The 25,554-nt window shown below is 42.8% G+C and overlaps 1 protein-coding gene across 1 annotated transcript; it reads left to right on the top strand.

The window, feature by feature from the left end:
* Positions 1–16,107: 16,107 nt before the first annotated feature.
* Positions 16,108–24,097, top strand: PTGDR (prostaglandin D2 receptor). The gene is made up of 2 exons (XM_045810516.2): positions 16,108–17,110; positions 23,731–24,097. Exons 1-2 carry the CDS (start codon positions 16,274–16,276, stop codon positions 23,968–23,970), a joined length of 1,077 nt encoding a protein of 358 aa, XP_045666472.2. The 5' UTR covers positions 16,108–16,273; the 3' UTR covers positions 23,971–24,097.
* The last annotated feature ends 1,457 nt before the right edge of the window (positions 24,098–25,554 follow it).

Genomic DNA, 25,554 nt, shown 5'->3' with positions numbered 1-25,554 from the left:
GTATGCCCAGGAGGCATGCTCCATTAAAGGACAGCAGATAGAAGGGCTGTGAGGCATCTCTGATGACAGATTCTCAGATAGCCTCTGTTAGACAGTCTCAATTTGCCCTCCAGGTCCACTCTCCATGCTTCTCTACCTGCCCCATGCCCCACAAGGCTGACCACTATGGCTAATATCAAACAGGTTCCCTTGCCCACTGATGTCCAGTTGGGGGCAGGTAGGAAAGAGAGCACAGGAAATTTATTTCTCAAGTTCCCTCCTGTGTGCTTGCAGGCTGTCAGTGGCTGCACGCCCACCGAAGACCACAACTTCTCTCCAGCAGCCTCACCTACCGCTATGGCTAGAACCACAGTTCCAGCTCCACCCTCATAAATTCCAGTAACCACTCTTTGCCTCTGCAAGATCAAGAAACAGTACTTCCCTTAACATCTTTGAAAATAGTCCATTAACCCCTCTTCAGTCCCAACACTGAATAGATCCAGTTGGCATCATTTCAAGACACATGTAGCAGGACTGGGAATCCAGGAAGGTCTGGGAGAACTTAGGTGATGGGGAATCTCTTCCTGAATGCTCCATTGATATCCTCAAATTTTTTGTATCTAAAACCTAATTTATTATTGCCTCCCCTTATCTAAATTTATTCCTCCTCCAGACTTTCCCATTTTCCCCCATTTATTCTTTAATTTATTTAAGTATTCACCTTTTTTTTTTTAAAGATTTTATTTATTTATTCGACAGAGAGAGAGACAGCCAGCGAGAGAGGGAACACAAGCAGGGGGAGTGGGAGAGGAAGAAGCAGGCTCATAGCAGAAGAGCCTGATGTGGGGCTCGATCCCATAACGCCGGGATCACGCCTTGAGCCGAAGGCAGACGCTTAACCGCTGTGCCACCCAGGCGGCCCTAAGTGTTCACCTTTTATACAACGCTTCCGACATGCTGGGCACTGTGCTAAGCACTAGAGATTCCAAGATGCCCAGAAAAATGTTCCCTTCTCTAGGAGCTAACTACTACTGGGGGAGACCCAACGCTGACCATAAAATGGTATGATACATGCTTTCTTTCTTTCTTTTTTTTTGTAAACAGTAGGGACTACATGACGGCAAAGCACAGAGGAAGAACCCAGGACAGGCACAGGCAAAAGGCTTCTCCAAGGAAGTAATGTAAGAGCTGAACTTTAAAGATCAAGTAAGCTTTCAGCAGTGAAGGGCATAAGAGTGTGGACGAGCATTCTAGGCAGAGACAACATGAGCAAAGAACAGAGGCATGAAAGTGCACAGCATGTTCAGAAAATGAAAACTGTTCTCTACAACTGGACCATAAGATAAATGGTGAGTGGGCAGGCAGGCTGCGGTGGGGGTGGAGGAAGAAAAGGAGTATGTTAATAGGTTAAAAACAAGAGGCTCAGCCAGATCATGAAGGGTGTTAGTTGTTGCATCGGTATACCTACTGTGCTGAACCTTTCTGCCTGTCCCCCAGAACAAACAGATAGGGCTTTCTGCCTGTCCCCCAGAACAAACAGATAGGGCTTTCTACCTGTCCCCCAGAACAAACAGATAGGGCTTTCTGCCTGTCCCCCAGAACAAACAGATAGAGCTTGCTACCCTTGCCTTAGGAAAATGATATAACAAAAACAGCCAAGAAGCAAAAAAAGGAAGGCCTGGCTTTTGAGTTTCTCGCTAGGATTTTGACTCCTATTAGAGCCTGCAGTTCTGAGAAGAAAAGGGCTTCTGAATTTCTAAAATCTTGGGCCCTAATGGACTAAAGGTTCAGCTTGTGCCATCAACTCTACTTTTAGGCTGAACAGTTGGAGAGACATGCTGGCTGGCCTTAGAGCTTTTCCCTCCCACTTCAGACCCTAACTCTACCCAAGGTCAACAGCTGAGAATGGAAAAGGTAGAACAGAAGAGGCCCGACGCAGAGGAGCACATAACATTAGTCATCCAGGGACTCTCCAGATGGAACGGAGCACGGCAAGGAGCAAGACCTCTTGACAGGACACATACGTACATTAAGAAATAATGAAAAGTCACAAGAGAGACTTTTTCCCAGAGATTTCTTTTTTTCATATTTAGGTATGTCTAATTGGAAATTCATAAATTACTCTAAACTTTAATAAATGTGCACATATTCATGCTAGAAGCCGCCTATAAATATCTCCTGAAAATAAACAGTTGAAAAATGCAACATAAGCTTCAGGACTTTTCTCTTTTTGTTTCACGTCATTCACCCTAATTGACGAATACATGGAAAATATTATATAATTGCAAAGTTTATTCCAGTTACATCAAATTGTGCTTCCTATTCATTCATTCGTTCATTCATTCCATGTTGGAAGTTTTTATTTAAATTCTAGTTAGTTAACATATGGTGTAATATTGGTTTCAGGAGTAGAATTTAGTGATTTACCACTTACACATAACACTCAGTGAAGCTGTACTTCCTTTAGTCAAAAATGACCTCAAGGGTTAATTTTAAATGATGTTTTTATTGTTTGGGGCCCAAATGTGTACAAATAAAGTGACTTAAATAAGTAAAGAAGGTTTTATCTGTTTATGTCTATTGCGGATCAGGCTTAAAGGATCACATGAGATGAGGCAGCCTGGTCTCTAGCTTTAGCTGAGATTCCAATTATTTGCCAGTTCTCCTCTCTTTGCTCCCATCATCTTCAAACCAAGAAGGTTCATAAATATTCACTGAACATACCTGTGGGATTTTGGAGAAAATTCGCCGGATTCACTCTTCAGATAGCATCTGTTCTCTATCCTGGCCCCCCTCTCGTGATGCTTGCCATTCAGTCCCGCCCTGAATTAATTAGACATCAGAACATCTCAGGACAATGTTTTTGTTTTTTTCTTTTACAAAAACTTATTAAATGTAGACTTAATGCATCATGATGCCACTTTCATGGGGTTTTGTTCTTTGGTTTTTGTTTTGTTTTTTAAAAGGGGCTGGTGCCACCCCTTTAGTATATTTGCCTTACAAGCTTCTTGGAATTCCAGAACTACAGGTTTTGGAAAGCCAGAGCCATTAACTGAGGTCACCATAAGAGACCTATTTCCATGCCTGTTTTCCTAAAAACAACAGTAACGAGAAGAGGTGAAAATGGACAGCTACTAGTCCATATGCGTTCCTTTGTGTCCTTTGAACAGAACCCCCTTCTCTGTGGGCAGATACAGGTCGCAACAGGAATTGTGGTTTGTGGCTTAGGGGCAGAGTTAAGCAGCTCGATTTCAGGCTCCCTCATTCCCCCAGCCGAGATAGCTCCAAACACTGAAACCCAGCCTCAAGTCGGCTCAGTCCCTGAAAGATTAAGGTCATTTGTCCTTATTCTAGTTATCCACAAAAAGTTAGGTGAGCCGTCTCTGGAGAAAGATAACTTCATCAAGCCTCTACAGTATTTTTACACAATGCCCAATATTTAATAAAAAAAAATATATTAGGCAAGACCAAAAGAAAAAGCAGACAATAGAAACGTACCTACAGATGGCTGGAGTGTTAGAATGATTAACCACAGGCTTTAAAGTGACCGTGATTAAAATGTTCGATAAAATACATGATGGGGTAAAGAATCTCACACAAAGACTGGAATATGTAAAAAACACAAACATTCTATAACTAAAACTTTGGATCATATATATGTAAGCTATTAAGGATTAATGGAAAAGTTGTGAAGAGAAAAAGGAGGTGAAGTGTATGAAAGAGCCTGGCAGGAGGCCTTTGGAACGCAGCCATGGGAAAGTAAAAGAATCCGGAGCAAATTTCTTCCTGACTCTTGTACGTGCATTCCTGACACCACCACAGGGAGTGGTGCTAACGCTCATCAGCAATGTGCTAATGTATGCTGGAGGGAAGTTGTCAGGGGAATGTCAAGTTGTTTAAATCCTAGGAACAGGAAAAGAAGTCTGAAAAATAGGGACGCCTGGATGGCTCAGTGGTTAAGCATCTGCCCAAAGTTCTGGGATCGAGTCCTGGCATCAGGCGTCCAGCTCAGCGGAGAGCCTGCTTCTCCTCTCCCTCTGCCCATGCCCCCTCGTGCCCTCTCTCTCTTAAATAGAATTTCTAAAAATGAGAAATTAAAGAAATTTGAAAAATAACCTGCATACACCCAGAGAATTGTTAAATAAAGGGTCCAAAACCAAAGCCCTCAGGCCATGATGGGGTCCAGGAAGTAGCTATGAACCGTCCTAACCATAAAACCCAAAAAGTACTGCACTTCTGAATAAATGGCCAGACACAGGCAAAGAAAGTATCTCTGTCTCAAAAGCAATCATCTTCTCCAATTCATCTACTAAATTGTATCTGAAACTCATGTTTTTAATTTCAGAAAATCTTTTCTGAGCTATACTTGAATCTCCATAAGTGCTTTTATTATTTTTTGTTCAAATTATCATTTCCCTTCTGTGCCTCTGGTGTGTTGGAGCCTGTCTTAGTTGTTCTTCCTCTCCACTAATGCTTGGCTTTCTAGGTTTGCTGTTATTTCTCTTTGAGCTATTCATAGGGACTCAGTTTACCTGCATGCCCTAAGCGGTCTGCTGTTTTATAGCAAGATTCCAGGAGGAAACATTTTTGTTCCTTGGTTTTCTCTTGATCTCTCGAAGTTAGCGAGGTTATACACTTCTTCATCTCCTAAGACCCAAAGAGTCTGGGCATGCTGATGTTGATTTCCCCTAGTACATCAAAGATTCCCTTGAGCCCAGATTCCCTAGGCATGAATGCCTGTGGTTGCTTGCTTGGGACCCTGCCACAGTTGTCCCCAAGCTCTCATTTGGACCACAGAGGAGGGAACCCAGCTACAGATCACAACTTAGTTTTGAAGGTAATGAATCATCATTATTATGTGTTACTATTTTTCCTTTTTATTTTTTATTTATTTTTTTAATGATTTTTTTATTATATTATGTTAGTCACCATACAGTACATCCCCGGTTTCCGATATAAAGTTCGATGATTCATTAGCTGTGTATAACACCCAGTGCACCATGCAGTACGTGCCCTCCTTACTACCCATCACCGGTCTATCCCGTTCTCCCACCCCCCACCCCTTATTTTTCCTTTTTAGGTGATAAACTCATTTAAACCACAGATCTATTATTTTGATGGCTCGTTTTTTAAAATCTACTCCAAACTATAAATTTAACAAAGAGGTCTTCATTGGGTCTTTACTACTACATTTCCTAATGATGAACTTTGTGAAGCTGGTATGCCAGATCTACAAAAAAACACATCTACTCAAAATATGATTTTGGAATTGACTATTGCCTTGTAAGTTCTATTGGGTTTGTGGGCCTATATCACTATGTACCACGTGGCAAAGCAATTTCTTTACAGCTTTTCTTTATTGTAACAAGGGTGAAACATTTCTTTTTACACCAACCCATGACATCAGAAGGCCTTGATACCAATGTGATATGAACAGAAACATATAGGAAAATATTAGGTCATACTAACTATATAAGACAGAATAAATTAATGTAAATTTGAAAAATATTTAAATGAAAACATAAAATTAAAACTCCTTATGGAACTTTGGGAATATGTATGGGAGCCCAAGTCTGAGAAACTTTTGGTAAAGATTGCCCCCAAATGGTATCTGCCTAGCTATGAGTCCCAGAGCCTACACTCGAAAGCCTCATTTAATGTTCATGGGTTTGATGTGCTAACTTCTAATTTCATTACCTCTTTTAATATCTTGAAAATATTAATTACCTAGTTCCAATTCAAATATTTAAGGGGCGCCTGGGTGGCGCAGTCGTTAAGCGTCTGCCTTCGGCTCAGGGCGTGATCCCTGCGTTCTGGGATCGAGCCCCACATCAGGCTCCTCTGCTGGGAGCCTGCTTCTTCCTCTCCCACTCCCCCTGCTTGTGTTCCCTCTCTCGCTGGCTGTCTCTATCTCTGTCAAATGAATAAATAAAATCTTTAAAAAAAATATTTAAGCATTGGTGTTTCACAAAAGTTCTAGAAGTCAATTTTTTAAAGAGTTATAAATCCTTTCCCTTTTTTGTCTTCGTTTCCTCCAATTCACTCCATCTCCTCACTGCTGACTTCTGTTTCAAAACTTGGGAGACCTCATTTGGAAAGACCAGGGGCAGAAGAGATGTCTGATTTACCTGTGGTCTGCAAAAACTATTTTATTTCTAAACTCATTGTAAATGATACATAAATAGATTTCTAATTTTCTTAGTTTCTTTGTGCCTGGTATGTGCTATGTGCTTCTGACCAGTGAAAGTCTGTTTAATTTCTTTTTCAAATTAAAAATCTATAACGAGTGGCACCTGGGTGGCTCAGTTGGTTAAGCGTCTGCCTTTGGCTCAGGTCATGATCGCAGGGTCCTGGAATCGAGTCCCGCATCGGGCTCTCTGCTCAGCAGGAAGCCTGCTTCTCCGTCTCTTCTGCTCCCCTACTCTTGGTCTCTCAATCTCTCTCTCTCTCAAATAAATAAAATCTTTAATACATAGATAAATAAAAATCTGTAATGACTTTAGTTCATTTACATTTACTATTATCGACAATGTGTTTGGATTTCACTATTTGTTCTTTATTGGTCCTGTTTTATACTTTTTCTTCTTTTTTCCTTCTTTTGAATTAGCTAAATATTTTGTGTTACTGCATTTTCTTCTTTTCTGGTTGTATATTCTTTTGTTATCCTTTAGCAGTTACCCTAGAGATTATGGTATGCATTCTTGACTTATTATTATGTAGTGTATATATTAATAATTCTACCACTTCCTAGATGTTAAAATCTGGAAACATTTTAACTCTACCCTCTCATGCCTTTTGTACTGCTGTTGTCCTGCATTTAGTTCTATGCATATTTAAACTGCACAAGGCATTATTATAACTGCATTACAGAGTGTGTATTTATTTAGATTTATCCACATGTTTACTCTTTCTTTCCTGCATTTCTGTTTTTCTGTCTGGAATCATTTTCCTCACTCTTGAAGAACTGTCTTTACTACTTTTAGTGTGAATCTTCCGGTGATGAATTCTCTTAGCTTTTCCGTGCTGAGAAATGTCTTTGTTTTTCTCTGATTTGAAGAATATTTTCACTGAGTATAGACTTCTAGGTTGGTACTCGGGTATTTCTCAAACCCTCCTTCCCCGTTCCTGTGATTTAAAAAACTGGGCATTCCCTTGACAACTTCCTTCCAGCTCACCTTGGTGCACTGCTGCTCAGGCAGTTTAGCCATCTCCCCATGGTGGTGTCAGGAATGCAGGTGCAAGGCCCAGGAAGAAATATGCTTCAGATTCTTTAACTTCCCCATGGCTGCATTCCAAAGGCCTCCTCCCAGGCTCTGACATATACTTCATCTCCCTTTCCTCTTAGCAACTTTCCCATTAATCTTTAATATCAGTGACTAGAAATATATAAACACATTATCCAACATGTTCACAATTATAGGAAAGGTATTAAGTAAATTGGTATGTATTAAAATTTTGTGTAAAGAAATTTAAGGTTAGGAAGGGCTTGCTATCTTTCTGACTAGGCAACTGAATTATTATTAAGTAAGCCCACTTCCCATCTGATTACTAATTTGATTACTTAGGGGAAGAAAGCCTCAGAATTTTAGAGGCCTAACACAATAGTTTACTTTGCGCTCAGTAGAGTTCAACTGGATTTTCAGGGGGCAGCCTTTCATGTGGAATTCAGTGAGCCTGGCTCCTTCAATCCCTAGTATTCAGAGTCCTCCACTGGTTGCTCTACATTCAGCCAGCAGGTGAAAGAAGAGAGTGACCAAAGGATCACGAATGGCTAGTTTTCGTAGGTGGAGTCTGCAAGTGGCACACGTCACTTCCACCTACATTCCGTGCGTCAGAACTCAGGCAACAGCCACATCTGAATGTAAGAGAGGCTGAGAGATGTCCTCTAGCTGAGTGCCCAGGAAAAAGATGAAACTGGGTTAGTGAGCAGTTGGTTTCTATCACAGTGATTCAATTTAAAATCATTAACTTTTTCCAAACCATGCTCAAGAAATTAAGAACTCTTTAATGTATGTTCAATCTGGGCTCAAAGTAACTTGCATATGATAAAAATTAATGTTTACCAAAGTGTAACTTGTCCCTATTAGTGTTTTTTTCTCTTCAACTTAGGCAAAGATAATAAAACTAATGGATTTTAAATAATTTATTTTATAGAATTTTCACTTATTTGGACCATTGTTCCAAAAATTACCACACAACATTAGAGACAGAATACTCCCTGAACAGACCCGGGTGTTTTCTTTCCATTCCTGCCTTGGGGTCACAGAACATGCTTACTGAGAAAGTAAAGTATGTTAAGGGACTCACTACAAATTCATGCTCCTTGCAGCTGTGCTCTCACTGCTGTTAACCATTACGTCCTAGTGGCGTCTCAGTGCCTTCCCCCACACTGGCTGCTCCACTCTTCTCATATTTCATACCCTTGACACTCTATACCTTCAAGACAAACTCATCACCTCACTCTTCTTGTTTAGGTAATTTATTGCTTAATCATCACCTCTTCTCTGTCCATGTAGGCAGGGACCACGTCTTTCGCGTTCACAGCTCTGTCTACGATGGTCTTTGGCGAATGAACAAATGAGGCTACTTAGGGTCAGCTCTACCATGGAGCCCAACTTTTCCCCTCAAGATATCTGTCTCTATATGTACCACCTTTCTTAACTCCTATCATGGGAGAAGATCTTTCTTTTCCTTTCCTGATCTCTTCTTCCCTGCCAAGACCCATCCCAGTATCTTTGAGTTTTCTTCTGTCATCTCTTTCTCCAGAATTTTATTGTTTTTCTACTGGTTTTCCTTTGTCAGGTCTGAAAGTGTGAACAAGTTTACTCCAGTTTGAAAATCCTTTACTTCACTCCTCTGCTACGGAAACTTTTCATTTCTTTCTTTCCATTCACAGCCCAAACTAACTGCTGTTTCCAATGACTCATGGCCCATGCCTCCTTCATTCACTGCAATCTATTAATGGCTCTACTCTGGGCTCCCAAAGGTCATCAGTGACTGTCTAGTTGCCAAAGGAATGATTTTTTCTCAGTCCTCATTTTCTTCAATCACTTTGCGATATCTCAACTATTACACATTGTGGCAGAGACTGCTGGCTGAGCACCAAATGTCCCATTCCCCCCTTCTTTCTTACCAGCACAACTCCAACTGTATTCCGAGTTGTGACGTGTACAACTAAGGGGCAACATTTCCCAGCCTCTCTTGCAGTAGTGTCGGCCTTATGAAATATAAGCTGACAAGTTTGTGTTTGTTAGATTAATGCCAGCTGCTCTAACAGATAAATTCTAAATTCTTATCAGCTTAGACAATAGTATTTTTTTTTTTTATTTGCTTGCACAACACCCGAAATGTGTGTTCCTGGCCAACAGCAAGCCTTCTCCATGGTCATTCCAGGACATAAGCTCTTTCCATATATTGGCTTACGTTTTCCTAGTAACTCAAAGTGCTTTACATTCAGTTAGCAGATGGGAAAAGGGTATGGAGCATGGCATGTAGTTATATGGCGACACACGATGACAAGGAAGGCAGGAAAATGTAGTTTATGTGACTGCGCAAGAAGAAGAAATGGATTTGGTAGGCAACTAGCAGTCTCTGCCTCACAGCTAAGCTAATTCAATAATGGATTCTGGCTTAGCCAAATCAGCAGGCATGACTGGAACAGGCCACAGTCCCTGCTCCTTGACTCAGTACATTCCAGGGCAGAAAATTTCATTTGATCAGTCCTCTAAGCCAAAGATTAGCATTTCTTCTTTACTCTCTGCCATAACAAGTTTATCACTCAATATTTTTTTCTCTTACTATTGTTGTCATAAACCATGACATAAGAATAGTTCCCAAACACAATCAGACTCATCAGCCTTTACGGTTGTAAAAAAATAATAATAATGAAGTTTGAAGACTACTGAGATAAGCAAATGGATGAGATAAGCTCAAGATGAATTTGTATTTAAAATCTCCAAAGACGGGTGCCTGGGTGGCTCAGTTGGTTAAGTACCTGCCTTCGGCTCAGGTCATGATCCCAGAATTCCGGGATTGAGCCCTGCATCGGGCTCCCTGCTCAGTGCAGAGTCTGCTTCTCCCTCCGCCCCTCACCCTGCTTGTGCTCTCTCTCTCACTCAAGTAAATAAAATCTTTGAAATAAAAATAAAAAAATAAAATCCGCAAGAGAGCCAAAATTGCAAAATTTGAGTTGTTGGTTGTTGTTCACAATCACATTTTTTTGCCAAGGACAAGAAAGATACAGATGAGGTTTGTAAGACATACAGAGATCACAGTGTCTCACTGCCCAGATCAACAATTCTCTTGCTCATTTCATTCACTCCGCAGACTCTAAATCTAAGTCTCCAACATTCCTTTACCACATTTCCTCCCTTAGATGACGTTTACGGACTACTGTTACAAGTGGCGTGCCTGTGGATAGCTTTTGTGCAATTCACATTACTTTGTAACAGGAGCACATTTATCACAATGACGATCGCAGAAACATTTAAAGCAGATAATCTCTCCTTCTCTCTCCCCAGTCATATTGAGTATAATAATTCATCCTTAAACTTGGAAGTTTCCAACTCTCCCAGTTGTTTGTCCTAAGGTTTTCCTACTAAGAATGTGTGTTATTTTAAATAATTCATCTTCCATATAAATTAGCATGGACACAGAGAAACAACTGATTTCAAAAGTCAATCACAACTATTTCCTTTAGGTCTTCCCTCCAGAGCCACAGCCAGGTACATGAAACAGTTTTGAGACCCAGACTTGTATGTGCATACAACCTTTATTTATTTGAGCTGGGCTTTCTGCCTGGTAGTTGAATATGGAAGAATATCTTTGCTTTTTAGTAGCAGCGATCAAAATTGTTTAAGACTCAAGAATAGAGACTTTCAAGACAAGGAAAAATAGAAGGTATCATGGTTACTCATTCATGCAGTAAACATTTACTGAGATCCTACTGTGTGCCTACCGGTGTGTGCTGGGACATGGGGGTGGGGGGACAAAGTTGAACAAGATATGAACCCTGCCCTTGAGAGAATCACACCTCAACATGCAAACATACAACACAATATAATATAGTAAATGCTATGGGTCACTTAGGCTTGGGGATTAGGGTAAGGAACTTCTGGGAAGAATCTGAAGAAGACCGTTGAGTAATCAGAGAGATGAAATAAAAATTCAAGACTATGCTAAGGAAAGCTAGATCAAAAATGCTATGAATTAAAAAACAGCGTTGAGTGCTATGACCTAGGCATGGGTCTACCTTGTCTCAGGTCACCAGAAATGTGTTTAGGGAGGCTCCTTTAAACCTGAGATAGGCATAGGTGGAGCTTTAGGGCCACTGCCCCTGGGTCTCAGCTGAGACGCTCATCAGCACCGTCCCGGTAGTGGTCACTGTGATGTCCCACGCAGATCGCCTCCCAGACAAAAGGACTTATTCCTCCAGATGCCGACACATAGCTCTTAGCTGTCATCCTCCTCCAGGTACTGCTTTGTCTCAAGAGACTAGCTGTACCCAAGGCCATGTGCCCTACCCTTGGACCCCAGTGCCTGGCCCACCCCAGGGTGTAAAGGCCCTCACCTCCAACTCAGGATAACCTGGGGCCCCTTTCAGCTTCTGAGTTTCTGGTTGGTTTGGGTAAGACCTTTTATTGAAACTGTATCATAGCACAACTTCTCTCTCTGCCCAATCCTGCTTCTGTTCCTTCCCTTTCACAGATGTCAATCCAAAAGCCCTCCCTAATAAATATCCTACATGCTAATCTCCATCTCAGAGTCTGTTTCACAGGGAACTGGCCACACTTCCAATAACTTCCCTTAGAACCACAAGCAAGATACCAGAAAACCTCAGTATCCAGTTAACTGTCACAACCTATAATTGAGTTAACAAATATATTACTCTACCATTTATTTACTCATAGGTCAACACCCAAAGACATTTTCAAAAATTTGTGATCTTCAGGGTTTAAACTATATTCAGGCTAAAACTTAGAGTATGTTTTCTCTAAGTTCTGAACATACAGAGATTCTGATTCGGATTTTCACGCGGACACAAGAGGTCAACCGAAGGTTGGCCAAGACACTCCTATTCCCTAGAATCTCTGAAGGATTTAATCTGACAGCAAAAGATATCAAAGTGGAATTTCTTGCTGGATGAAAGGTTGCAGTACACTATAAAACTGGAATCAGAATCAGACAAAATGAAGACTTTACTAAACTACCTGAAAACTAGCAAACAGATGCTGAGATGACATTTGTGCTGACATGGTCACAAGATATTATGTGGCCAGCAGAAATGTAGAGGACACACATGCTATCTGACCCCGGGGATAGCTCTACCTCCCAACTTCCGAGCGCACACAGGGAACTGCAGAGTCCTTTCTTTTTCTCTCACTCTCTTATCTTCTCTGCTCTTCCTTTTCTCCAAAGCAGAAGCTTAAGGAATCCCAAAGATCTAGATGCCATTATTTCCTCATCACTTGTTAGTTATGTGAGCTTGAAGAAGTTATTAACCTGAGTCTCACCTTCTTTACCTGCAAAAAGGGAGATAAAAAAACTTCTTTGGTGCGGTTGGCAGGAATGAAAACATTAACCCCACTGGCAGAGCCTTGCAAAGCATATCATAGCACCGGGCTTCACACTAACATGAACTAGTAGTGGTTCTCACCTGAGCTGCGCAGTGGAACAAACTGGGGACTTTCAAAAATACTGAAGCCAGGAAAACATCCCCAGAGAGTCTGATATAATTGGCTGGGGATGCTGAAGCCTCAAAAATGTTTAAAGCTCTCTCCAGGTGAATGCAGCCAGGGTGAGAACTACCGCTCTCTGCGGCTTCTTTTACTTCAGCCACACAGCTACCCACAGGTTTAGTACAATTATCCGTCCTCTCCTCATTTTTACAAACAAAGAAATTGAGGTTTAGAAAGGTAAGTTCGCTCAAAGGTACAAAACTATTAAAGGGCAAAGCTGAGAGTTGAATTCACCAAGTCTGACTCCAGAGACCTTGCCCATCATCTGCACGCTGCTGTGCTACCATCCCACCTACTGAATGTGAAGAACGTTCTTCCAGCATGGCTTTGAGCATGCAGAAGATACTCTATCCAAAACTGGTAGCCAGTTTGTTCTTTGCTTTTTAGCTCTCCTCTTCTCCATTCTCTGCTTTTCACAATCCACAGCCTGACGTATTGCTTGCGGTTCATTAGGAGTGAGGGATGGATACAATTTAGAAGCAGAGTCAAGAAGGATCTAGGAAATACTATTCATTTTCCTTCTCCTCCCCTCCCTAAAACCAGGCTGTGAACATACACTTGCCTCCTGTTTAAAATCTTTTGAGATAACTATTACAGATATTATATTGGAAATATCAGAAACCCAAAAGAAGTTTTTCTACCATCCCTTCTCAAGTTTGTCAGTTTCCTTTGCCTACTTCAACTTCCAGGTCTTGTCCATGAGCATATATGGTTTTTATAATTACAAAATCATAATTACATATTCAGATTTGTCTATTCACATTATGCCATGCATATCTTTCCAGACTGTTTTATAAGCCAATTAAGCCGCCTAGTACGGCTCTGCCAATAATTAAGATAATTTACTATATAACTGGGCCTAAGACATTTTCATTAGAAGTTTTCCTCTTACCGGAAAAAAAAGTTTAGCCTTATTACTCTGAAAACTGATACAAAAATGTGTAACTATGTAAAAGTCACAGGACATCTGCTTTCCATTATTTGCTGTGCACTGAGAGCCCACATACGTCACTGCCTGCCATGCCCAGCACCAAAGTAAGAGCTCAAAAAAATGCATGACGCGTGAACAAATTACACTTTTCTTGGCCGAACAGTACATTTGTAAAATCAGAATTCTTAGGAGACTCTGAAGTTAAGCCTGAGAACTGAGCAGGCTGAACAAGAGCAAAGTGGGCAGGAAAGCAGCCGGAAACCCCATGGTAAAGGCCAGTTACGTTAGCCAGGAGGAAACATGTGGTTTCCTGAATTGTACCCATGCAAGGCCATCAACCTTTGACGCATGATGTATATAAACACTATCAAGGATCACAGCTCTCCCTTCAGTCACTCTTTGGAGTTGTTTCTAAAAAGTTGCTTACATTTGTGGACTCCTCTTTCCCTGTGCACTAATCTTGGAAGGGGTACAGAGGTGAGGGCAGCTGTAACAGAACAATAAGTCTGCAAAGAATTGGAGTAGGTGTGCTTCAGAGAACCCCCCTGGACAACGTCCTTAGGGGAGGTTTCTTAAGCTAGAGTCCATTGGGCATCCTCTGGGCACCACAGTGGGATTTTAGGAAACTGGTAACACACTATAATTAGTGTAAATTGTGAGTGTGTGCGCTTGTGTGTGTGTGTGTGTCTATTTGTCTGGAAAGGAGACTTGAGATGTCATCAGATTTGTGTCTTGGTTTTAGACCCTGCTCCTTCTTCCACTTCATCAACTCAAGTGGTGCTCCTCTAAACCCTTCATTCTTCATTAAGGGCTGGAGGTGGGGATGACTGGGAGAAGGTAGAAGACAAGGGAACTCACCCTGTGGAAGGCCTTTTATTAACTGAATCAACAGACGTGAAAGGATTTGAAAGTGCCTAGCATGTATAAAGGTCTATAAATGTTTATTATTATTATTGTTGATATTATTACTCTTTGCCAAACACATTGGGTTTTTGCAACTTCACAGCAACCCTAGGAGGTCAGCATAAATCCCATATCCTATTTGCAAGGAGATTTACTTAGAGAGATTGAGTAAACTAACCCAGGGTCACAGCTATCCAATTCCAGAACTATCCAATTCCAAAGCTTGGACTCTTCATCTCGATCCCATGGCCTGAATTTCTGGCCAAGCTTTCAGTCTGGAGGCAGCTTCTCTGGCTTTTACATCGAAAGCTCAAGAGCCTTGCTCTCTCCCCCTGAGTCTATCCATCAAAACAATCACTGAGCCTAAGAAGGAGCTTCTTGAAGCCAAGCATAATCTACTTGCTTGTGTAATATGGTCTCGGTAATCCCACTCAAATTCCGCACTCAACGCCAGTTGCTCTCCCAGCTTACCAAGGGTTAAAGAAAGAAATCACACTTATCAGCATGAAGTGCCTTGTCTCTATGATGCAGGCAAGTCAAAAGCCAGAAGGGAACAAATGTTTTCTAGTAGTCACAAAACAGAGCGAGAAAGCTCTAAATCAAGTCTGCTGTTTTCTGGTTTCAAAATCCATGCTAAAAAATGCAGTTAAATTTCAGCTAAAACAGACTTCCAAAAACAGGTGAGAATCCTGACAATTGCATTGTACCAAGTACTTGCTAGGTGTCTGCACTTTACAAATGTTATCCCTAAGCCTCAGAAGAGCCAAGCAGGCTGGCTAGAGATTCTCTCTCCAGAAGTTAAGCAAGTCCCTCAGGGTCACAAAAGCAGTGAGGGGCAGGCAGAATCAGGACTTGAACCCAGGTCTGTATGATAACAGCATTAGTGCTCTTAACCATACTCCTCCCACTGTCTATACACAACCATTGTGATTCATGGTACCCAGGGCCAGCATCTCTTCTTGGTTTTTCCTGGAGCCACTTTCCCGAAATCTAGCCAATCTCTCCAGAGGAGAAGGCATGAAAGCAAGACCGATGGACTCCATGAATACAAGATCCCGGTTCCAGGTCCGCTTCTGCCACTTACTGGCTCTGTCACCTTGGGCAAAGAGGGCTTAACCACGCAAGGTCTCACTTTCCTTCCCTATACAACAAAGATCATTGTTCAGCTTGCACGGACCTGGAAGACGATGCACGCCAAGGCTTAAGTATTATACACATGTGGGTTACCTTTACCCCTCCTTACCCCACTAATTCAAAAACTGGTGGTTTTTCTCAGCCTCCCCTCCTCGCGTCTCCCAGGGCTCCGCCACGACCTCCTCCTCACGCCCTCTCCTCCCTAGCGGCTGTGGCTTAATCTCCCCTCCACTTCAGCAGTTCTCTTGCCTTGTAGGAAGCTCAGGCTCTGGCTATGTTTCTTTCTTTCCGACTCTGGGCACGAGGGCTTGTCTCTCCTCGGACCGGCGCGTCAGCGCGGAGATATTTGCGCGGCCGCTGCGGGCTCCGCAAAGCCAGCTGGGGGTGCGCACGCGGCCGCGCGGCCCGCCCCGAGAGGCGGGGTGTGACCCAGAGTTTAGATAGGAGGCGCCTGCCGTGCGGAACAGCCCCGCGCCCGCGGAGCTGCCTCTCGTCCGAAGTCCCGCGCGGAGCCGCGGGGGTTCCCACACGCAGACGCCGGGGCCCTAGCCCTCTCTCAGCCCGGCTCCTGCCCGCTGCGCCGCCCACCATGCGGCCGCCGCTCTACCGCTGCCACAACAGCACTTCGGTGGAGAAGGGCAACTCGGCGACGATGGGCGGGGTGCTCTTCAGCGCGGGCCTCCTGGGCAACCTGCTGGCCCTGGGGCTGCTGGCGCGCTCGGGGCTGGGGTCGTGCCCGCCGCGCCCGCCGCCTTCGGTCTTCTACGTGCTAGTGTGCTGCCTGACGGTCACAGACTTGCTGGGCAAATCCCTCGTGAGCCCCTTCGTGCTCGCCGCCTACGCGCAAAACCGGAGCCTGTGGGGACTGGCGCCCGCGTCGGGCAGCTCGCTGTGCCAAGCCTTCGCCTTCTTCATGTCCTTCTTTGGGCTCGCCTCGACGCTGCAGCTCCTGGCCATGGCCCTGGAGTGCTGGCTGTCCTTGGGGCACCCCTTTTTCTACCGACGGCACATCACCCTGCGCCGCGGCGCGCTCGTGGCTCCGGTCGTGGGCGCCTTCTGCCTGGCTTTCTGCGCGCTGCCCTTCGCGGGCTTCGGGAAGTTCGTGCAGTACTGTCCTGGCACCTGGTGCTTCATCCAGATGGTGCACGAGGAGCGCTCAATGTCGGTGCTGGGCTACTCCGTGCTCTACGCCAGCCTCATGGCGCTGCTGGTCCTCGCCATCGTGCTGTGCAACTTGAGCGCCATGCGCAACCTCTACGCGATGCACCGGCGGCTGCGGCGGCGCCCGCGCTCCGGCACTCGGGACCGCGTGGAGCCGGGCGCCGACGAGAAGGAGGCGGCCGCGCAGCCCCTGGAGGAGCTGGACCACCTGCTGCTGCTGGCGCTCATGACCGTGCTCTTCACTCTGTGCTCCCTGCCTTTAATAGTGAGTCCGTTCGCGCCGCGGCTGCGGGGGCAGTGGAGGGCGGCCGGCCGCGGGTGCAGGAGGAAGGGTGGAGCGTGGTGGGCGCCGCGCAGCAGGAGCTGCGTGCGCCCTGGGCCAGGACGGTTTGTTGTGGCGCTCCCGAGATCTCGTTCCCTCCACAGCCCCGAGGACATGGAACCGCATTTGTCGAGCCCGAACAGGGAAGGGAAAGACCGAGTCTGATGGTGTCTTCCTAGTCCCACGAAACCTCTCCGGTTAGCAGTACCCCCCTCCTCTCTTCTTTCCTCTGGGAAGATCTCGGGGTTATTTTTCGCCTCAGAATTTTGAGGAGCAGATTTGGTTCCTCCTTGGCAGGACGCGTCCTTTCCTTCCCGGTGGCTAGGTAGTCTTCTTTCTTAGACCCGCCCATGCTTTTAATGGCTCGTGATATGGGCTAATGCACCTGGGAGTTTTTCCCCAGGTGTTGGCGTGTAAAGAGAATAAGGGAAGGTGTAATCATGCCAGAGTGATTTGCACAGGTGAGAGACTAAAGATAGAGTTTTTTTGAAAACTCCTACGGAAACTTTGAGGAGTGGCGGCTGCTGTTCCTGGGAGCTGCCGCCGCGAGGGATGGTGGCGATAGAGGCGGAGAGGCTGTTTGGACAGGCAGGTGTTGTAGGTACGTACGGTTTAGCCAGTGGTGTCGTTCTGATGACCTGCCTTGACAGGTCTTGTGTCTGTTTAGGCAAGCGAGGTGACATGAAAGTCATTATCTCGGGTTTCAGTTTACTAACGGGGGTGGTGGTGGAGATTGAATTACGAGTCGTTCTGAAGGCATTTCATTTCCTCCTGGGGTCCAGGCCAAGACTTCTGGCAGCGGCAGATGCTGAGGAGACTTTTTGAGTGTTGCTCCTCTCCCCAAGCCCCAGCGTACTTGTTCAACACGAACAGCATTTAAATAAATTCATTGCCAATTCAGTGCCTTTGAACGCTGAGACTTCTGTGAATAGGACTGTTGTTTCTTATGGCAATGTAGCAATTTTGGATGTTACTTTCAAGATTGGATAAAGGTGGAATACATTGTGATTTTCCTAAAACGAAGGACTTAATGTGTGGGAAAAGAGTTGTCTGTGGCATCATCATGCAGGGTTAAGATCAGAATTCCCCAAAATGAATAAATAAATCTATATCTATATGAATAGAGAAGATACAGGGATAGATATTTAGCAGTGGTTCTCAAACTTTAGCCTGCTGGGAATCACCAAAGGGCTTTTAAAAACACAGATGGCTGCCCCCCCCCCCCCCCCCCAGTTTCTGATGCAGATGTTTTGGAAGAATTCTTATTCTTAACAGGTTCCCAGGTGAGGTGAAACCTGCTGGCCCAGGGATCCCATCTGGAGAACCACACTTCAAAGCAGGAGCTGGCAAACCACAGCCCACCATCCAAATCCGTCCTGCTGCTGTTTTTGTACAGTGGGTGGAATTAAGAGTTGCTTTTGCAAATGAACCGATTTTGCCATCAGTGTGATGAGAGTGCATAGGAATTCTAAACTCCAATTAACTCAAATTCTATTCCAAGAAAAAAAAAGGCTTTGATTTTTCTCCATGGTAGACATGAATTATCCCCCCAAAAGTACTTGATTATTATTACATTTTAAATTTCATCAATGAAAGTTGTGGAAATGTGTTTTCTCTTTTGCTATAAAAGTACCTACCAAATACTCACCCTTTGCCTCTTATTCTATAAAACTTAAAATATTTACTCTTGGGCTCCTTACAGAGAATGTTTCAAGACCTCTGCTCAAAACTCATAGCCTTATTTATCTATGCTGTGAAAAAGCAGACAGTAGCCAAATGCATGCATATTATGTCCTCAGTTTGAATGTCATAGTAATAATAATGCAGACAAGAACATAATAGAGCATAATACGAGAGCATTGCATTTGGACATGTCTCTCAGGGGACTTGAATAAATAACTAATAGGGGATTGTGAGGATGGAAGGAAATAATGGGTTTGAAAATGATTTTATAAAAAACTGCAACATTCCAAAGATATGCAATGGAGACAGCTTTCTTCACAGGAACTATAACTTTCTAGGAGGGATAAGGGCTTTAGCATAAAGCATGGGTTTGAATTAGTCTTCATCACTTACCAGCTGTGACAGTGGCTTATTTATCTTTTCTAACGTCAGTTTTTGGATCCGTAACAAGGATAACCATACTTGCCCTATAAAATAGTTATGAAGATTTGAAGTAATATATAGAGAGAGCACCTAACCAGGTGCCTGGCCTCAAAAATTAGTACTATTATTACTAGTTATGATTTCCATTTGTTATTATTACCTGCTGGACATAGAAAATTAACCACGAAATATGATCTCCTCAGGAAATAGCATTATTTTCTTTTTAAAAAAATTTTTAATTTAAATTCCAGTTAGTAAACATAGAGTGTAGTATTAGTTTCCGGTGTACAATATAGTGATCCAAAACTTCCATTCATCACCCAATGCACATTATTTTCTAATGCAGTGATTTTCTAACATTTTTTTGGTTTAAGGACCCCTTTTCACTCTTAAAAATTATTAAGGATGCAAAGAACTTTTAGTTTTGTAGATCATTATCAGTTTTTATCATATTAGAAATTTAAAATAAACATTTTAAATATTATTGCAAAACAAGTTAACGAAACGTACTTCTTGTGTTTTTGCATAGGTGTAAGGAAAACTTTGGGCTTTCACAATGATTAAATGAATGATAATAAAATTATAGAGATTATTACAGGTAAAACAGAAGAAAGCATGTTAAGAGTGCAGAAGTACTGAGAATAGTCTCTGAAAATGTACATATGTGAATACCCAAAATCAACTACCTTAGAAAGGCATAGAAAACACAAGAATACACAGTATGTATTCCATTAGCCATGGGAGTGATGATGTCATTACGCATCAGGTATCCTTGGTAAAACTTCCTGTACACCTGTGAGTGAAAAAGGTAAATAATTTCTGTTTTATGAAAATAGTTTTGACTCTGAAGACACGCTGACAGAGTTTTGGAAACCCCCACACTTTGAAAATCACTCTTCTAAGGAATGGATCTAGTAATTGGGGAAAATAAGGCTATATATGAAGGGAGAAAAGAACCTTAAAGAGAAACCTTGCTCATAGCATGAATATTTTATTTTATTAAGCCAATGAAAAGTGTATTGGGGTTTGATTTTTTAAATGAATTTTGCTATAATGCTGCATTAGAGCAAAATACTTATCCGAATTGAATTTTCAAATTTCCAACTTGAAAACCTCAGGAAGAAAATACAGAGAATATGAGATGAGCTGTAGAAGCCGTTTGCAGCACATTCTCTAATGCATATAACATATTTTCATCAAAATTAATTTTACCTTAGAAACCCTACAATGCATTGGAGGTTGGTAGGGGAGCAGGGACAGATGAGAGAGGGATCTAATGATAGATTAGACATAATAGTTTGAGAGTTTTACAAGCCAGGTAAAGATAAGTATGAGCTTGTGTAATTGCATACATCAGAATCATGGAGTCAGGAACGTGATGGAGGACATCCTGCATGAAGCCATTGAGATAACTCACGTATGTCTTTCATTCTGGTGGGCAAAAAGAAGGAAGGTGACTGAGGTATGTAAGGGATGGTGGGCAAGACATGGGCCCAGGGAAAAGGGTAGAAAGTGGATTTAAAGAATGAGGTCTAGGATGTTGTGATGGATGAACTCGGTGGAAGGGGCATTAGAATCCAGAGAGCTCTCCTCAGCAGGGGTATCCAGCTACGTGAATCTCCAGCAAATTGGCAACAGCAACATTTTTTTCATGGACTCCTAAATCCAATAGAGGGAGCTCTGCTCACACCAATTCCCTGTGTAAACTGAACTACTTTAAACATGCAGTACATATATTCTGAGGTTATTCATTAATCTAGCCATCTTTTTTTTTTAAAGATTTTATTTATTTATTTGACAGAGATAGAGACAGCCAGCGAGAGAGGGAACACAAGCAGGGGGAGTGGGAGAGGAAGAAGCAGGCTCCCAGCGGAGGAGCCTGATGTGGGGCTCGATCCCATAACGCCGGGATCACGCCCTGAGCCGAAGGCAGACACTTAACCGCTGTGCCACCCAGGCACCCCTAATCTAGCCATCTTTTATAGGAGCATTTATAAAGTGTGTTCTAGAGAATAGTATTGAACAACAGAGATATTTTGAAAGTCTAAATTGTGTTCAAATTGATACCTTTTTCAGAATTAATAGACTATGTACTTTGATCACTGTCATGAATGAATTAATTTCTGTCACATTTTTAGTAAACTCTAAAAATAAAAATTAAAAAGCCAGGGGTAGAACAACACATTTCTAATATAAATCAAGTGACTTGAAAATACAAATAACCTAATTATATGCAATAGAATTGGCATGGATAAATACTGCATAGAAATAAAATGGTTTTAGTTATGTAGATGTAATTCATTACTCAGATCCCAACTAATCAAGTATTCTGAAATAGTTGGAATTATATTTCACCGTACTCCACTTTCAAGAGGAAGGAACAAGTGTAAAAACAAACTTACTTAAAGTATTTGCTTTTTAAATCAACTTAAGTGTATAGCCTATCGTCAACCATTGATCAAATTCAGCATGTAGCTGGTCCTACAACATTCAAGACACCGTACTTTGTTGTGGGGATATAAAATAAGAAAAATATCACATCTGCCCATGTAAGCTGTAATACTGGGTGAGGGATGGAGTGATTGGGGCCATAAGGGAGTTTAGAGGAGAAAAGGAGTCACTAGTAATTGAAAAAATAATAATAGCAAACTTTTGAGTTCTTATTATGTGCTAGGACCTGTCGTCAAGGTCTTACTCATACCATCTTATTCAGACGTCCTAACAGTCACAGAGGGAAGGTAGAATTATCCCCATTGTGTAGATGAGGAAATGGAGTAACTTGCCCGACTCCACACAGCCAGTGAGAGGATTTCATCCAACCGCATGGTCAGACTCTAAAGCGAATGGGCTGAGCCACTACCTCAGAGAGGTTTCCTGAAGGGCGTAGTATTTGAGACAGACCTTGAACGGAGCTAGGATTTCGGCAGTAAAATCCCAGAGATCTGAAAGTAAATGTTCAGTTTCCACATCTGTGAAATGGAGATAACAATCATCCTTACTTCACAGGATTTTTGTGAGAGTGAAAAGAAGTTTTTAAAATAAAATGCTTAGCACAGTGCCTGGATATAGTGAGGCCTACATGGGCACTAGCCGGTAGCAGTAGTAGTAGTAATCGATGATGATGGGAGAGGGTATTCAGGTATGAGCAGATCTTCTTTTTTTTAAAGATTTTATTTGAGAGAGAGAGTGAGCACAAGCAGGGGGAGGGACAGAGGGAAAGGGAAAGAGACAAGCAGACTCCCTGCTGATGTGGAGCCCGACTCGGGGTTCAATCCCAGGACCCTGAGATCATGACCTGCCCTGAAGTCAGATGCTTAACTGCTGAGACCCAGGTGCCCCATAAGTATATCTTCCAAGTGTGATAGATGGGAATGTCTGAGCCTGCTGAAATGCTCTATAAAAAAGAGAGCAAAAGGTAAGGAAACAATTATGGGAAAACACATCTCATATTCCTTGATTGCCCCGGATAGGTCTGGTCTGGGCAGTTATTCATATCCCCTTCCACAGATGTTGAGTTTACATATTTTCTGTCCCATTAGAGTCCATTTTGTCCCATTATGGATTTAAAATCTCAGTGGGCATGGGGAAAGGAATGGCTGGCCTCCAACAGAGTGGGAGGCAACTATAATACTAGCTGAAGTGTTGTCCATTAGGCTTAATGGTGGGAAAAGCCATGGGAGAGGGCAGTTTGCAGGGTTCCAAGGAGCCCCGACACCTCAGGGAAGATCAAGACAATAGAGGCAGTCAGGCACAAGTAAGTAGGCTTATATTTCTGTGTGTGTGTGTGTGTGTGTGTGTGTGTGTCTGTGTGTCTGTGTGTGTGTCTGTGTTCTAGTCTGGAAAGAGGGTGTCAACCACAGAAAGGTAACCATCTATTCTAAGAATAAGAATTCACATGAGTTAAACAAGTCTCCTCCAATCTTCTCACTGGAGTATTTCCTGTCTCCGCACATTGATTAAAAGTTTCTGTATCATTGTTGTCTCCATACACGTGATATTTCACAAGTAAGGCTTATTTCTGAGCTAATAAGAGGACAGGAACTAGTCAGAAGACAGAAAGAAAGAAAGGAAGGAGGGAGAACTGAAGAAAAGAGAACCTCTGTGTTTATGGGAGTGTGCTGACCCTGTTTTGTAAAAGATTCAGGGGACTGGATTTGCCCCACCTCAGTTCCTCCCCTGCGTGGTGGGACCTGGAGACTCCAGCCCTGCAGCCTCACAGCAGTCAGAACAGCCTCCAGGGATGGAGACCCGGGCTCCCAGGAGTACGTCCCTTCCACTGCTTTCAGCTCAGCCCTCCACCTGCTGTGGCCTTTACGGCTTATACATTTACAAAAAATGAATCTTCCATGCTGAGTTGCCATGTTCATAAAAAATTAATGTTTCGAAAGTAAGGTAAGTGCATTTATTTCTGCCATCAACCTTTCAATATCATAATGGGATGTTTTTCTTTATAACAGTATCGTGCTTACTATGGAGCATTTAAAACCGTCCATGAGAAAGATGGAACCTCTGAAGAAATGGAAGACCTCCGAGCCTTGCGTTTTCTGTCTGTAATTTCCATTGTGGACCCTTGGATTTTCATAATTTTCAGAACACCAGTATTTCGGATGTTTTTTCACAAGATTTTCATAAGGCCTCTTATGTACAGAAATTGTCCCAACAATTCCTGTCGAACTAACATGGAGTCCAGTCTGTGACACTGTGTCACCACCCAGTCTCTGGTAAGCTGAGGAATATGTTACATTTTCTGTCAAAGAACCATGTTAAAAAAAACAAACAGAAAAAAACCCTTACAATTTGAAAGTTATCTCCTGTAACAAAACATTTAATGTATTTTCAAAACTATTTGATAACATCTTTAACAACGTGCGGTCATTCTGTATTCATGAGCCAGCTCAGTTCGAGTTGTTAAGAGCAACTACAATTTCACATATTGTAACCAATGTTAAAAGTCTTACAGCGATGATATTAATTGTTCCAATGTTTGTGCTTAGTGTCCCTAATTTTTGAGAGAGGACTAGAGACCCCTGGGTCTTTATTCAAAGCCAACAGAAACACCATGGTTTACAATTATGTGACGTGTGTTCTTAAAATTTCTTACCCTACCCATTTCTAGTGAAACCTGATTTGTTGATTCTATATCATAATACCCTGGATTATAGAGGCTCCACAGAGAAGCGAGGTGGGGAATAGAGCCAGTCAGGGTTTGGAGAGACCTTCCCCAGCCACCCTCTGGAAGCTCATGTGGGGAGGCGATCCATAAATAAGTAGACACAAGGCAGGGTGTGATTATGGCCCATAACCCAGGGAAGAAAAAATACCTTTTATCTTTTGGAGTCTAGTTTCTTGGGAGTGGTTACAAAATGTTTCAGTTTTTGGAAACTTCATTTTATAGGTTTATCTTATTGATGGATTCTTTGCAGGAAGGATTTATGCTTCTTTGAAAAACAGGGATGTATGACTCACCAGAGAGTCACGTTTACTGCGTTGGGCTGTGTGAAGCAGCAGGGCATTCAGCACAGAGCAAAGCCCACCCGGGACTCAGTCAACCTCAACTGAGAATAGTAGCAACAACCTTAACATCTGCCTATTAACAGCCAGATTCTGCTCTTTGTGGAACCGTAAGATCACGTTGAGGTTCCTGAGAGCTGTGCTTTCAAAACTGGAGTGGGATGTGGCTCAGATGGAACACAGCTGAGCACTTTAATTGTACATTTAAATGTTTACAAAGGTTAGCAACACTACGGCCGAAAGGGAGAAGTGGGGAAAGTGCAGCTGCAGCTAATAAACCAAACAAGGAACTCTAAGCCCAGTTTGTAGGCAGGAATTTCCCCTTTGGTACTTTTACATGGGGGATGTTAAAGAGGTTTTAGCCCCTCTGGGGTCCCTTTGTACCCCAACACGCTCAGACTCCGAGCTGGAGAGCTGGCTACATCTGAACAGTCCCAGGACCCCCATTCAACCATCCCCCAGCTTAGCAGCAACCCTCCTTTTTCACCTCTGGTTTGTATTAATACAGAGATGTATTAACCTGGATATATATGTGTATTTTGTGTGTGCGTGGTATAGCAAAACTGTGAAATGGCCAAATCAGGAATATACAAGCTGTAATTTTAGGGTATCACATGACAAAAAATGTGTTTGTTTTCAAGTTTAACTTTCACTGGTGTATTTAATGTTGAAATACAATATGTGTTCTGTTGTCAGAGGAAGTGCCTCTTTTTTGTGTGTTTTCCATTTGGAAGGTAAGCTATGATAACTGTCAAGCTATCAGATGAATC

This window comes from Ursus americanus, chromosome 26 (genome assembly GCF_024610735.1).
Source record: "Ursus americanus isolate L20-20 chromosome 26, mUrsAme1.1.p, whole genome shotgun sequence".
In the NCBI taxonomy this organism is placed as follows: domain Eukaryota; kingdom Metazoa; phylum Chordata; class Mammalia; order Carnivora; family Ursidae; genus Ursus; species Ursus americanus.
The sequence above is the reverse complement of the archived record's forward strand: the minus strand, read 5'-3'. Positions and strand labels throughout refer to the sequence as shown.

Excerpts from the sequence above, each read along its gene's own strand:
- PTGDR (XM_045810516.2), top strand. The coding sequence starts at position 16,274 with ATGCGGCCGCCGCTCTACCGCTGCCACAACAGCACTTCGGTGGAGAAG. Across the intron at positions 17,111-23,730 it reads TGTGCTCCCTGCCTTTAATA|TATCGTGCTTACTATGGAGC; the intron begins GTGAGTCCGTTC and ends TCTTTATAACAG.